At 35.8% G+C, this 15,319-nt stretch overlaps 1 protein-coding gene across 10 annotated transcripts in view; it reads left to right on the forward strand.

The window, feature by feature from the left end:
- Positions 1 to 15,319, forward strand: part of MYCBP2 (MYC binding protein 2) — a 300,098-nt gene that overhangs the window by 254,570 nt on the left and 30,209 nt on the right. For 8 of the 10 annotated variants that reach the window (XM_036296926.1, XM_036296920.1, XM_036296921.1 and 5 more), the window contains 9 exons: positions 398 to 555; positions 2,054 to 2,253; positions 3,105 to 3,254; positions 6,699 to 6,859; positions 8,250 to 8,406; positions 8,531 to 8,755; positions 10,717 to 10,782; positions 12,544 to 12,783; positions 13,094 to 13,192. In XM_036296926.1, the coding sequence (XP_036152819.1) occupies positions 398 to 555; positions 2,054 to 2,253; positions 3,105 to 3,254; positions 6,699 to 6,859; positions 8,250 to 8,406; positions 8,531 to 8,755; positions 10,717 to 10,782; positions 12,544 to 12,783; positions 13,094 to 13,192 (1,456 nt within the window). The remainder of the gene's footprint in view (positions 1 to 397; positions 556 to 2,053; positions 2,254 to 3,104; positions 3,255 to 6,698; positions 6,860 to 8,249; positions 8,407 to 8,530; positions 8,756 to 10,716; positions 10,783 to 12,543; positions 12,784 to 13,093; positions 13,193 to 15,319) is intronic. The other 2 variants (XM_036296929.1, XM_036296928.1) reach the window with 1 other exon arrangement.

Consider the following 15,319-nt stretch of genomic DNA (forward strand, 5'->3'; position numbering starts at 1 on the left):
AACAGTTTGTAAATTTGTCTTAGAGGAAAAGGAAGGGAAGCTACTTCTCTTTTTAATAAAATGCCACATAAAGGAAATTATATAACCATCTTAATAACTTTACAAGTGTTTTTTAATGGTGGTATAGTTAATAGAAAAAATTGTTAGTTTACTTTAACCTGAATGAAAATCACTAAGTTCTCATATAGACTGTTCTATCTATAATATAACTGCAATGCTAAAAATTAGTTTTTTACCTCTCATTACACTACTTAAAGAGAGAATATTAAGTTGGCTTTGAATTTGTGTTTTTTCATATGAAATACAGGTTCACATATTTGATTACACTATTATAAACTAAATATAGTTTTTCTTCATTTACTTTTTCACCTAAATTTTTATCTTATTTTATCTGCAGTTTGGAAACTAGTCCCATAACTGATACTGATCTTGCAAAGAGAACTGTCTTCCAAAGATCATACTCAGTTGTTGCTTCTGAATATGATAAACAACACTCCATTTTACCTGCACGAGTTAAAGCCATTCCTAGAAGAAGAGTTAACAGTGGAGACACTGGTAAGTATAAAGATAAAAAGGGAAGATTGAATAACCCAAATAGTTTTATTTGCAGATATTTTTTTCTTTTTTCTTTTTTTTAATATATTTTTACTGACTTGAGAGAGAAAGGGAGAGATGGAAACATCAATGATGAGAGAGACTCATTGATTGGCTGCCTCCTGCACGCCCCCTACTGGTGATCGAGTCCACAACTCTGGCATGTGTCCTGACTGGGAATCGAACAGTGACCTCCTGGTTTCATAGGTCGATGCTCACCCACTGAGCTACACTGGCAGGGCACAGATAATTTTTAATATTCAATATTTGAAGGGAAAGATATGGATTAATTTTAAATTGTGGTAGACATTCCTTCTATGTAACATGGCTCTAAGTGTGCCTCTCTAAATTTTGTTTCGTAGTGGGGTTTTTTTAATCCTCACTGAGGATAATTTTCCATTGATTTTTAGAGAGAGTGGAAGAGAGAGGTAAAGAGAGAGAAATATCAATGTGAGAGAAACACATCAATTGGTTGCCTCCTGCAGGGCCCTGACCAGGGCCCCGGACAGAGAGGAGCCTGCAACCAAGGTATGTGCCCTTGACTGGAATCAAAGCTGGGACACTTTGGTCTGCAGGCTGATGCTCTATCCACTGAGCCAAACCAGCTAGGGCATAAATTTTGCATCTCAGTTTAAAGAGACACCCAAAGATCATCCAGTGATTACTCAAGAATAAATTGACATTTAAAATCTTACTTGTTAGGCATCTAAGCCAAATGTTGCTACCATTATCCCTTCAACTAAGCTTCAGTGAACCAGCAGTTCCAGGGACTTATCTTCTCCCTCCCAATAGAAGCTTAAACTCTTTACAGCTAAGAGATAATAAAATTTGTGGTTTTGAAGCTCTTAATCAGTAAAAAAGTTAGGTAACCTGGAGGAGTTGGTATCAAGACACAAATTGGGGATGGTTGACTCTGTCCGAAGAGTAAAGAAAGAAAACCAAGAGAAAAGATAATATGGTTATTAGGTAGGTCACTAGTAAAATGAAGATATGGCTTAATATTTATAGGTAGATGACTTTTTATCTTATTGAAGATCTTCAAGAAAAATATTGAGCATCCCCCAATGATTTCTGTGTTCATTTAACAAATATTTTTGAGCTTTTATTGAGGCATATTCATTACAAAACATTTAGAAAATGTTGGGGATGAAATACAGATTTCATTTAAGGAGGAAAATCACTTAGTGTTTAGTGTTTTCAAAGCATGAACTTTAGATTCAACCCGGGATTCAAAACTTGCCCCCTACAACTTAATAGCTGTATGATTTTAAGAAAGTAAGATATTTAATCTTTTTAAGCCTCAAGAAATATTTAAGTCATTGTGATTTATGTGAAGTGAAAAAAAAAAATCCCAAAGCTCTAAAGTGAATAAGTTAGATACTATTATTTTTAAATATAATCTTAAGTATATTAACCTGATGTACTGCCTATGAAAATTAATACCTTTTTTTCTTAATAGAAGTTGGTTCTTCTCTCTTGAGACATCCATCTCCTGAGCTTTCCCGGCTAATCTCAGCCCACAGCTCTCTTTCCAAAGGAGAACGAAATTTCCAATGGCCAGTTTTAGCTTTTGTTATACAGCATCATGATCTAGAAGGTCTTGAAATAGCAATGAAACAGGCCCTAAGGAAATCTGCTTGTCGAGTTTTTGCTATGGAGGTATGAATACATCAGCGTGGTTATTGATTCATTGATCATACAAATCATGTGATGATTCTATTTAATGATGTCACCTTTTTACCAAACAGAAATTGCAATAAGTTAAGAGACATTAGCCAATTGAAAATATCAAATGTTCCCATCAAAATTAAACTCTTAAGTTTATGAATAGAAATGATTTTAGAGTTCCATATGTAAGCATTCGAAAGAAATTTATTTCTACATTGCTTTATTATTTGAATCCTTGTATTATCTTTTTTGAAAAAGTTTTTCTCATCACAGTGTTATTTCAGTTAGAATGATCATGCAAAGGGGATAAATATGCTTTTGAGTTATAAACCTAACAATTATAATTTATCTGAGTCTCTGTTCTCTGGAAATCATAGGATTGCTGAATATCATAGACTTACATATAGTAAATTTTTTTCTTTATTACACATATGATAACCTACTACTTTATTGATGGGAACAAATAAATATATTTAATTAAATGGTAGCTTGTGTTGAGCTTGAGAAATGGTCTGTGTTGATACTAAATGCAAGCTGGGGGGACAAAATGTGTTTGAGTAAATTAAGACAAATTTTTAAAATAAAATGTGGTTTAAAAAAGTCTTTCGGTATTGCATTTTATAAGTATTATTTTTCCTATTATTATTAGTTTTTAAAATTAGGACCAAAATTTGTGACTATTTCAAGTTCAGTGTATTTCAGTGAAACAAAGGTCAGGCTTCCTAGTCTTCCTTGAAACACTTAATCTGGAGGTACTTTGTTTCCAATTAAGAAAAGCCCTGAATTTTTTTACTTATATATTTTCTTTTCATCTTGAACTCATTTAACCATTATTTATTCAGGCTTTCAACTGGCTTCTATGCAATGTCATCCAAACAACTTCTCTCCACGATATTCTATGGCATTTTGTGGCATCACTGACTCCTGCTCCAGTGGAACCAGAGGAAGAAGAGGATGAGGAAAATAAAACAAACAAAGAAAACGCAGAACAAGTAAGACAGATTTTTGTTTTTTTCATTGTCAGTATTTTTATAGGACAGTAGAAATACCTTCAGATAGTATAATAATTTGCATGAGGTCATGCACAGATTATATAACCTAAAGAAAAGAATACAATTTCAATGCTATGAGCAACATATTAAATATACTTAGTGTTCTCTCTGGCAAAAATTTGGTCAGTCAATTCTGATTTCTCACTAAGCATCATTATCATTAATCAACTGGAAGAAACTGTTACAGTACAATATTAAATAAACAGGGCAACATTATTACATAGATCAGTCTACTTTACAATTCTGTAAGATATCAGCATTGATTCTGTGTAGGGACATGAAATTCCAATGTTTGTTTGTCTTGAAGGGACTTGGATTTTATTGGAGACAGCCTGCATAATGGACAAATATTGAACTAGGACACTGGAAGCCTGGGACCAGCCTGGTTTTTACCTCTGGGCTTCATTTCCATATCTGGAATAAAATTAGAGGACTAAATCTTTCACTTAAATATCAAAACTGTCACAATAGATAGAGAATAAAAAAAAAACGCTAGTATCACAACCCAAACAGTGATCCAGGAAGGTTAAAAGTAAGAAAAAAGATAACAGCAGAAAAAATAGACTTCGAGAAAAATTATTAAGAGGGATAAAGAGGCTGTCTACAAAATTATAAAAGATTAATTTTGAGCATGTATGTGCCTAATAAAGCCTTTAAGAAATAAGTAAAAATTGACAGAACTATAAGGAAAAATAGAAAAAATCCAGTTACAATGTGAGATTGTTACATACCTGTAACAGCATTCTATCCCCACATAACTAACCACCACAAAACTCACTGAGTTAAAACAACTACTTTATTGGCTCACAAGTCTTTGGCTCAGCAATCTGGGTGAGGCTCAAAGAGAAGAATAGCTCATTTCTTCTGCTGATAGATTTGTGATTACACCAGAATAGATACTTTTATGTGGTTTACATTCCTACAAATAATACAAACATGATTAATCTTTTTTTTCATTCTTTATTGTTTAAAGTAGTATATATGTCTCCTTTTTCACCCATTGACCTCTCCCCAGCCACCCCAGCCTCCCAGCACATTCCCTTACCCCTCCTAGTGTCTGTGTCCATTGGTTATGCTTATATGCATGCATACAAGTCCTTTGATTGATCTCTTACCCCCCCGCCCCCGCCATGCCCTCTCTGTATCTATTTTTGTTCATCAGTTTATGTTGTTCATTATATTCCACAGATGAGTGAGATCATGTGATATTTATCTTTCTCTGACTGGCTCATATAGCTTAGCATAATGCTCTCTAGGTCCATCCATGCTGTTGAGAGTGATAGGAGTTCTTTTTTTTTTTTTAAGGGGAGAATGATGATTTTTATTTTTTTTATTGTAAGATATTTTATTGATTTTTTTACAGAGAGGAAGGGAGAGGGATAGAGAGTTAGAAACATCAATGAGAGAGAAACATCGATCAGCTGCCTTCTGCACACTCCCTACTAGGGATGTGCCCACAACCAAGGTACGTGCCCGTGACCAGAATCAAACCTGGGACCCTTGAGTCTGCAGGGTGATGCTCTATCCACTGAGCCAAACTGGTTAGGGCGTTTTTTTGTGTGTTTTTTTTTTACAGCAGCGTAGTATTCCATTGTGTAGATGTGCCACTTTTTAATCTACTCATCTGCTGATGGGCACTTAGGCTGTTTCCAAATATTAGCTATTGTAAATTGTGCTGCTATGAATGTAAGCGTTTCTGATTGGTGTTTATGATTTCTTGGGATATATTCCTAGAAGTGGGATTACTGGGTCAAATGGGAGTTCCATTTTTAATTTTTTGAGGAAACTCCATACTGTTTTTCACAGTGGCTTCACCAGTCTGCATTCCCACCAGCAGTGCAAGAGGGTTGCTTTTTCTCCACGTCCTCTCCAGCACTTGTCATTTCTCAATTTGTTGGTGATAGCCAGTCTGACAGGTGTGAGATGGTACCTCATTGTTGTTTTGATTGGCATCTCTCAGATGATTAGTGACTTTGAGTATGTTTTCATAAGTCTCTTGGCCTTCTGTATGTCCACTTTCGAAAAGTGTCTATTTAAGTTCTTTGCCCGTTTTTTTATTGGATTGTTTATCTTCTTTTTTGTTAAGATGTATGAGTTCCCTATAAATTTTGGAGATTAGGCCCTTATTGGATATAACATTGGCAAATATGTTCTCCCATACAGTGGAATTTCTTGTTGTTTTGTGATGGTTTCTTTTGCTGTGCAGAAGCTTTTATTTTGATATAGTCCCATTTGTTTATTTTCTATTTAGTTTCCATTGCCCTAGGACAGTGATGGCGAACCTATGACACGCGTGTCAGAGGTGACACGCGAACTCATTTTTTTGGTTGATTTTTCTTTGTTAAATGGCATTTAAATATATAAAATAAATATCAAAAATATAAGTCTTTGTTTTACTATGGTTGCAAATATCAAAAAATTTCTATATGTGACACGGCACCAGAGTTACGTTAGGGTTTTTCAAAATGCTGACACGCCGAGCTCAAAAGGTTCACCGTCACTGCCCTAGGAGCTGTGTCTGTAAAGATATTGCTCCAACCAATGTCTGCTCTTTTGCTTCCTATGACTTCTTCTAAGATTTTTTATGGTTTCTCATCTTACATTTAAGTCCTTTATCCATTTTGCGTTTATTTTTATGTATGGTGTAAGTTGGTGGCCTACTTTCATTTTTTTGCATGTATCCAATTTTCCCAACACCATTTATGGAAAAGACTGTCTTGACTCCATTGTATGCTCTTGCCTCCTTTGTCAAATATTAATAGAGCATAATGGTTTGGGTCGATTTCTGGGATCTCTCTTCTGTTCCATTGGTCTATATGTCTGTTCTTGTGCCAGTACCAGGCAGTTTTGAGAACAGTGGATTTGTAGTATAGCTTGATATCTGGTATTGTGATCCCTCCAACTTTGTTCTTCTTTCTCAAGATTGCTGCTACTATTTGGGGTCTTTTTTTATTCCACATGAATTTTTGCAGAGTTTGTTCTAGGTCTGTGAAATATGCCATTGGTATTTTAATGGAGATTGCATTAAATCTATAGATTGCTTTGGGTAGTATGGACATTTTAATGATGTTGCTTCTACCAATCCATGAACACGGTATATTCTTCCATTTGTTTATGTCTTCCTCTATCTCTTTTTTCAATGTCCTGTAGTTTTCCACGTACAGGTCTTTTACCTCCTTAGTCAAGTTTATTCCTAGGTATCTTAATTTTTTACGTGCAATCTTAATGTATGTTTTGAGTATGGTTTGGTCTTGTTTTTTACATTTCTGTTACAGGAGTATCTTGAAAGTAACACAATATTTTTAAGTATACATAAGATTCTTTTGTGGGGGAAATTCCTTTCAATACAACAACTAGTCAACTTGCTTTCAATTTCTGTCTTAGGACAAAGATACAAGAGTATGTGAACATCCACTCTCAGATATAGTGATTGCAGGTGAAGCCGCTCATCCTTTACCACATACATTTCATCGCTTACTTCAAACAATCTCCGATCTTATGATGTCTCTCCCCAGTGGCAGTTCATTACAGCAAATGGCCCTAAGGTAATTTTATATCTAAATATTCTAGGTACATTGGAGAGGATATTTTATGGGCTATTCAAAGTTCAAAATGCTTGGAAGGCCCTTTAAATAGTAAGATATGAAGAATCCCTATATATGTGAATGGTGCCTCCCTCATTCCTATCATAAGTAGAATTGTTCCTCTTCTTAGCTTACACCTGTTTGCTCCTCTATATAATATGGATCTTCTTCACTTTTCCCTCTTTCCTAAACAAAATTACTTTTCTGAGTGCTGCCTAAGAGTAGAATCTTAAATGTCACAAAATGAGAGAGGGAGAATGAAATCTGAAAAACATAAATCAAAACAGGATTTTGAATTGAAAATAATCTTAAGAAAAATGAAGTTATATATAACTAATCTTAAAACTTCCTTGAGGAGCATCACCTCGTTTTAAGTCCAAACCTGCTGAGTTTTTAACATTTACATTGTGAACCTTGTTATCAGATACACATATACTGGAGACTAACATATAAATAAATCCTCTATTGATTTTTATAAAAGATAGGTCATTGCAGTGATTTGGGCTACCCATACCCCTAATGGGTAAGACCAACAGAGGGGGGATTTTGTTATCTCTTCACAAAATTTTTGAAGTGCAAATAGTATGGAATTGTAAGACTAATAAATTTGAGAATCTGTCATAGTTTGTCTACAAAACTGATTTATTACATTTTTTGCTTCTATAGCTTTTCACCTTCCTGTATACAATCCTCCTATATAATAAAAGGGTAATATGCAAATTGATCTTAACAGCAGAACAACCAGAAACAACAGTCGCTATGGTGTGCACTGACCACCGGGGGCAGACGTTCAACACAGGAGCTGCCCCCTGGTGGTCAGTGTGCTTCCGCAGGGGGAGTGCAGCTCAGCCAGAAGGTAGCTCATGGCTGGCCAGTGCAGCAGCAGTGGCAGGAACCTCTCCCGCCTCTGCGGCAGCACTAAGGATGTCCAACTAATGGCTTAGACCTGCTCCCCCCAGGCTGTCAGAGGGATGTCTGGCTGCCTGCTTAGGCCTGGTCCCCCAGGGAGTAGGCTTAAGCCATCAGTTGGACATCCCCCTAGGGGACCCGGATTGCAAGAGGGCACAGGCCAGGCTGAGGGAACCCCCCTCTGCCCCCACCAAGTGCACAAATTTTCATGCACCAGGCCTCTAATTGATCTATATTTAAAATGAGTGAACTTGCCTTAGAACTTATCTCATTTTTTCTTAGAAATTACTTTTACTTTATAAAAGCACCAATACTAATGATTTGTTTCCTGAAGTTTGTAAATTTCCATTTTTACCTCGATCATTACTATTTCTTTAGATGTTAGAATTTCTTAGAAATTCCTGAAAAAGAATTATTTAATATATTGCTTATGTCTTTTTAGATGCTGGAGTCTGAAATTCAAGCAATCTGATCACCAGTTCCTCCATCAGAGCAATGTATTTCATCACATTAACAACATTTTGTCAAAATCAGATGATGGAGATAGCGAAGAGAGTTTTAGCATCAGTATACAATCTGGCTTTGAAGCTATGAGTCAGGTCAGTCATTTAACAATTATCTTGTTTCTATACAACAGCATATTATTTCTCATCTCATGACTGTTTTATTATCATGGGAGATTTCCATTTGAGTATTATAATTACTTATCATTGTTTCCGGTAGGAATTATGCATAGTAATGTGCTTAAAGGACTTAACCAGCATTGTTGACATAAAAACTTCAAGCCGGCCTGCCATGATTGGCAGTTTGACAGATGGTTCCACAGAAACCTTTTGGGAATCAGGAGATGAGGATAAAAACAAAACTAAGAACATCACCATCAACTGTGTAAAAGGAATCAATGCTCGCTATGTTTCTGTTCACGTGGACAATTCCCGAGATCTTGGGGTAAGAAAGGAATTTAATTTGTGGCACATTGGTTCTTTTCAGACAGTTAGTAATCATGTACTCTCATTTCTGAGTTTAGCAAAAAGATGGAACTTTACAACCACACAGCATTTTGTATTTACCAAAGAAACCGTAAGCCTAACAACAGATTAATGTGACTGGGGATACTGTGGAATACCATTTCAAGAAAGAGGTCTTATTACAAATATAGCATGGCTACATCTGAGCAAAATAAATGTCTCCTCTATATTTGTCTACCTCTATCCCCTTGTTTTAGCTAGTCCCTTGGCCTGAAGTCATCCCCTTAAACTCTCTCTCATATCCTCCACATCTCTAGACCCAGCAGAGAAAGCCTCTCCCAGCACCTCCTCTATAAAAATTACTCTTTCCCTTCTCTGAGTTATTTGTATATTACTCTGATGGCACTTAATACATTTTGACCTATCGGTATACTGTCACAGTTTTCTATTCCTAAGCCGCACCCCCAGCTGTCATGGAGGGAGTGAGGGGACTTTCTGTACTAACCCAAGTAATCATGATTTATACTTTACCTAGCCCTGCCTGTCCATATGTTTCAAATGGGTGAAGCACACTTTTAAAAATTATTAAACAAAGGGGAAAGAGTCCTATTTGAGTGTTAAGAACCACTGTCAAATCCCCATACTTCTAACCCCATTCCTAAGGAAGGTTATTTCTGGGAATTATTTTTCCCAAAAAATAGATGTGGCTTGTTAGCAGATACAGTGTTAATAAATCTCCTTGGATCATTACCAAGCTGCTCCCATCCATTTGCATATTTCCTTTTCCAGGGAGAGCCAGAGTAGGGGGTTGGGTCTCGGAGAACCTGGATGGAATATGCCAACCACGGAAGTCCAATACGCAAGTCAGAGCACTCCTTGCCATTCTTAGCCGCTCCGAAGCCTGTCCGTCAGTGCAGATTCAGTTCTTCACTGGAGCTGGCTAAGAAAAAGGGGCATAGCTAATATATCATGAACTTACCTTACTAGAAGGTCAAGTGTAATAAATCAATACATTTTCCTGATGAGAACTCACTGCTCATTACAAACTTATCTTTGATTCATTGTCCATTTTAAGCCAGGAAATATTCTCCCTCAGAACAGTGATTCTAATCAATTTGAAATGTCCACCCTTTAAAGGAGATCATCTTAACTTTTCATTTTTAAAAGTTTCAGTAGGTAAGCTGACATCTGCTTTTCTTTTAAGAAATTTCCTCTAAGTTACGCATCCTTGAGGCTCACTTACTTCTGTGTCCCCCAGCCTGCCCACCAGAGTACCTTATAGACCAGCATTTGTTGATTTGAATTCCATCAGCCTATAGCACTTAAAGTATACAGTTCCCCAAGGAAGTAATATTAATCTGTTTCTTGATGTACTTTACATAAAATTTATTTAACCTTAAGGTCTGTGGCTCCAATGCCAGCATGACTCTTTTCACTAAAGAGTATTGAACTTCTATTGTTTGGCATTTATTTTTTGTATTAATGTTCCTTCTCTGGTTTAGCAAGGGTCTCCAGAGGATAGAACCCATCATTCTCATATATCCTTCTCCAAGTTCATAAAGGCACATTGTGACAGTCACAAGTATTAGTTAAGCCTTCCTTCTTTTTACTTAAAGAGAAAGTGGGACATGAATGACAAGCAGAATTATTGAAAGACTTCATGATAAAGAATTTAAATGTTTAGATTTTGAGTAAAAAGGGGGAATGGCAAGCAACTCTCAGAGCTGATGGAGAAAGGTTGAAATGTGAGATTTAAGGTAGAATTGGTGAGAATAAGAAATTACTGGAGTTGAGAAATTATGGTTGGTTGGATAAATGGAGTGAGGTTAGTTGGGAAGGACCATTAAAGACAGACAAAAAAGTTGATGTAGCCTGTAAGAAATCATTGAAAATTCTGGAAAAGGAATATGGCATAATAACTATTTGAATTGTCTATTTCAGAATAAAGTTACTTCAATGACCTTCTTAACTGGCAAAGCAGTAGAAGATTTGTGCAGAATAAAGCAGGTAATTAAAATTGTGTCATTAAATGTTTTGCTACCTAGGGAGAAATTTCTTCTCAGTCTCCACTGTTGAGTTCTAATTTTGGCATTATAAGAAATCATCTATTTAAAAATGCTAAATTGACAAGTGGACCATATAAAGGAACAGTTACAACCATCCATGTACTAAAATTGTACCCAGTACTGCCCTAATTTATCATAGATTTGATTCACAATTGACACCTGAATTCACCTACACGTCAGGTTAAAACATAGGTTGTTGTCCTCTAAAAATCTGTCACTTATAATATTGCAACAACATCCAGTTTGCAAGTCAATTTACAAACCAACTCTAGAAACAGGTTAGATTTTATCTGGGAATGTATATGAGATTATAAACTCAGATGGGAGAAATTTTATCAGAGCTGTTCTTCTATAGCTACTTTGTCCCATGGACACTGACCATTTATTGTTGGTTTGTAATCATATTGAAAGAATGAATTGAGATTTAGATTAAACAAACAATAAATTTTGTTTAAATTGTTAAAGAATTTGGGGAATCCAAACGGTGTAACTCAGTGGTTGAGCATCGACCCATGAACCAGAAGGTCACGGTTCGATTCCCTGCCAGGGCACATGTCTGGGTTTGGAGCTCTATCTCCAGTAGAGGGCATGCAGGAGACAGCCAATGGATGATTCTCTCTCATCATTGATGTTTCTCCCTCTCCCTCTCTCTCTCTAAAAAATCAATAAAAACATATTTTTAAAAAAAGAATTTGGGGAAATAATCTTATTCATTGAGATAGTGTTTGTTTATACATAATGCTCTTTTTAGGAAATTGACATCAATTAAAATTATATCAAATTAGATGTCTATAATATAAGTACTGTAGACATCTTGGATTATTTCTTGAATATCAAATGCCCTAAGAAAAATTTTCATTTTTCAAGTGAATAGTGTCAAAAACCATTTCACAGTGCATTGAAATTTAATCTTTGAATAAAGGCTATATTCTCAATGAAATATCTATATATATAAAAGCCCAGTGACCGAATGGTGGAACGACCAGAACGACCGGTGGCTATGACGCGCACTGCAGCAGCCAACCAACCTGTCCAGATCCGGGCCCCGATCGGTCCCCCAGTCCCCCACACACACCCCCGGCCAGCCTGGCCCCCAATCGGCCCCCAACACCCCAATCGGGGCCGGCCAGCCAACTGCCCACAGTCCTTCCCCCCTGCCAGCCCCACCTGATGGGCCCCCATTGGGGCAGGCCGGCTGGACCCCACCCATGCACAAATTCATGCACCAGACCTCTAGTTGTAAAACAATCACAAATATGAAGTTACTTATATAATTTTTTAAAATAGTAAAACAGATAACTGCACATCAAAATGCTTATCTTTAAACGGATTTAATGTGAAAATGCACAAAACAGAACCTCGTTGTGAGAGTTTCTACTTATGGTCAGTATAGATAAAGTACAGTCATATAAATTGTGTGTAATGGTTTCACTTCTGTAACTTGTGCATTTTAATTCTCAACTCCATCCCTTAGTGACAATCCTTCTACTTGTGTTAACTTACTTTCTTCATCTGTATAATAGCTACTGTAGTATTACTTATCCTGACAAAGTTTAAATAAGATAATCAGTGTGAAATTACCTAGAAAACTTTACTCTGGATACAATTATGTGTATTTATGCTGTTATTGGTGCTAAGTCTAGGACAGTGATAAAAAGTGATACAGCTATGTCAGGTTTCTGTGCCCTTTCTGCTCTGCCAGGTTGATCTGGATTCCAGGCACATTGGTTGGATAACAAGTGAACTTCCAGGAGGGGATAATCACATCATCAAAATTGAATTAAAGGGCCCAGAAAATACACTGAGAGTTCGACAAGTAAAGGTCTTGGGCTGGAAGGATGGCGAAAGCACAAAAATTGCTGGCCAGATCTCAGCCAGTGTAGCCCAGCAAAGGAACTGTGAAGCTGAGACTCTGCGAGTGTTCAGACTCATCACATCACAGGTGAGTGTCCTCACTACGAAACCAGCACAGGATATATTATTTCAACAATAATATCAAGAGGGTTGACAAAATATTTTGTAGAACTTACTAGAGATTGCTGGCTACAAATGTGGCCCATTTTTCGTCTCATAGCCCTAAACTCCTCTTATATTTCACTTTACCTTCATAATTCTGAAAAGCAGTGGTATAGTGCAGGAACAACATGGTAATATTAATAAAGCCTGCACACAATCAGCTGATGAGTCTTCTACCTTTCACCGTGGTAATTCCTGCCATTAATTTCTTCTCATACCCTTGTCTTCTTCATCAGGTATTTGGAAAACTCATCTCTGGAGATGCTGAACCCACCCCTGAACAAGAGGAAAAAGCACTGTTGTCATCACCTGAAGGAGAGGAAAAAGTATACAATGTATTTATTTGTATTCTAAAAATATTTTTATTTCCCTTTTTCATTTTCTTTTGTTCAGTGAAGTAATCCATGTATTGCTGTGTATTTAAATAGATATGTAATAATTAGTTTTAGGGCGGGGGGATAAAATAGACACATATATAATACCCTTTGTAATACTTTAAGCAATAAATAAAAATAAAATAAAAATAAAAGTAAAAGTAAAAAAAATAAATAAATAAATAAAAATAAATAAATAAAAAATAAAAAAAATAGATATGTAATAATTAGTTTATGTGCAGTTCATATTTTTTACTTTAATTAGAAGATAAAGGAACTATCAAAAGAAATTCATTATTCAAGTGTGATCTAGCTAGTATTTTAAGTAGCAACAAAATTTACTCTATACTTTGGGCTGTTGTATTCAAGTGTTAGCATTTGTAAAATTAACTTAGTCATTTACTGTGCAGTATACCATCAGTCATCTTCTTCCTCCATTTTCTCTGTCTTCACAGTATAGCCTAAAGATCGTCTTCTCCATGAACTTTCTTCATGCTTTCCCCCATAGTTTCCCTCTGCTAAACTTCTTAGTAACCTCTATATGTCTCTTGGTTTCTCACTTGTTATGCTTATTTGTATACATGTTTTATCTCTTCTTCTACTGAATCATAGTCTCTTAAAAACTAAGTACATGTCTTGTTTGTCTTTGTATCCACCATGGCATAAACACCCATGTGTGAGTAAATTTTTATTGGAATAACCTTTTCTTAGCACTATTTTTGAAATTTCTTCTAAAATGCAGTTGTGTTACTTAATTTGGTCAAAAGCACTGTACCTAAGAGGAAACCCTCACTCGTTTCCAAAAAGGGAAGTCAACTCTGATTAATCTCATTATTTTTGTGCCTTTAGATGTTACAAATAACCATCTTGGCAGCCCTTTGAAAGATAATTTAAAGGATTACCTAGTTTAACACTGCCTTCTGAATCACCCACATTTTTCTATTAGGGGTCTGTAAAATAATAAGATTTCATAAACAGGTCATTTCTTTCAGCACCTTTTGCAGATATCATTTTAAAGACTCCAAGACTCTGTAACTACTCATTAAACCAACTGAATTTTAGCAAGTGACAATTCTATCCTTTAAAACCTTGAGAACTGGCCTCAAAAACACTTGCATTCTGTCCTAAATATTAAACCCCTTGCCCCCAATAAATCAACAAGGATACTATATATAGTATATAATTAACTTATTAAATATGTGAAAGAATTGCACTTGTGATAGGATTTCAGAGTACACTGAGATAGACCATTGTGCCCTGGAGTGATCAGAGAAGGCTTTTTGGGGGAATATTGGACATGAGTTAGACTTGAAAGAGAATGGATGAAAGTTAGATTAATTGGGAAGATGGGCCCAAGAGTTCATTGGAGAGGCTGGCCTAATAGGAGAGTACATATTGAGCTGTTACAATTGAATAGGAAAGATTATACCAGCAGTTGGATGCCTATGAAATAACATAATTTTTAAGAGAATCATTTTACATCAGTTTTTTTAAGTAAGGTTTAGACAGAAAAATTTTATCCTTTTCAACTGTATCATTTGATGAATTTTGACCAATATTTATACAGCAGTGAAATCATCACTGTGATCAAGTTTTAAAGCACATCACCCCCAAAATTTCCCTCATGCTTCTTTGTAGTCAGTCCCCTCATCGCATGCTTAGGCCCTGTCAACCACTTTAGTGTAGCATCTATTTGGATCTTTCACTCATGTTTTTATATTGGGTTATTTGTGTTATTATTGGGTTATAAAATCTCTTTATATATTCAGTATATTCAGGCTATGTGTCCTGTGTGTTCAAATATTTTCTCCTACTCTGAAGCTTATGTTTCAGAGAGCAGAAGTTCTATTTAATGAAGTCCACTGTATTTTTTTCTAAATGACTCATGATTTTTGTGTCTTACCTAAAATGTAAAATCACAAATATTTTTACCATATTTTCTTCTAGAAACAGTTTTAGTTATTTTATTTAGAACTATGTACATTTTAAGTTAATTTATCTGGATTCTCTATTTTAGATCTTCTATATATATATATATAAAAGCTTAATATGTAAAGTGTCCCCTCGGGAGTTCAACTGGGAGACCAG

Source organism: Myotis myotis, unplaced genomic scaffold, assembly GCF_014108235.1.
Source record: "Myotis myotis isolate mMyoMyo1 unplaced genomic scaffold, mMyoMyo1.p scaffold_m19_p_3, whole genome shotgun sequence".
Lineage (NCBI taxonomy): Eukaryota > Metazoa > Chordata > Mammalia > Chiroptera > Vespertilionidae > Myotis > Myotis myotis.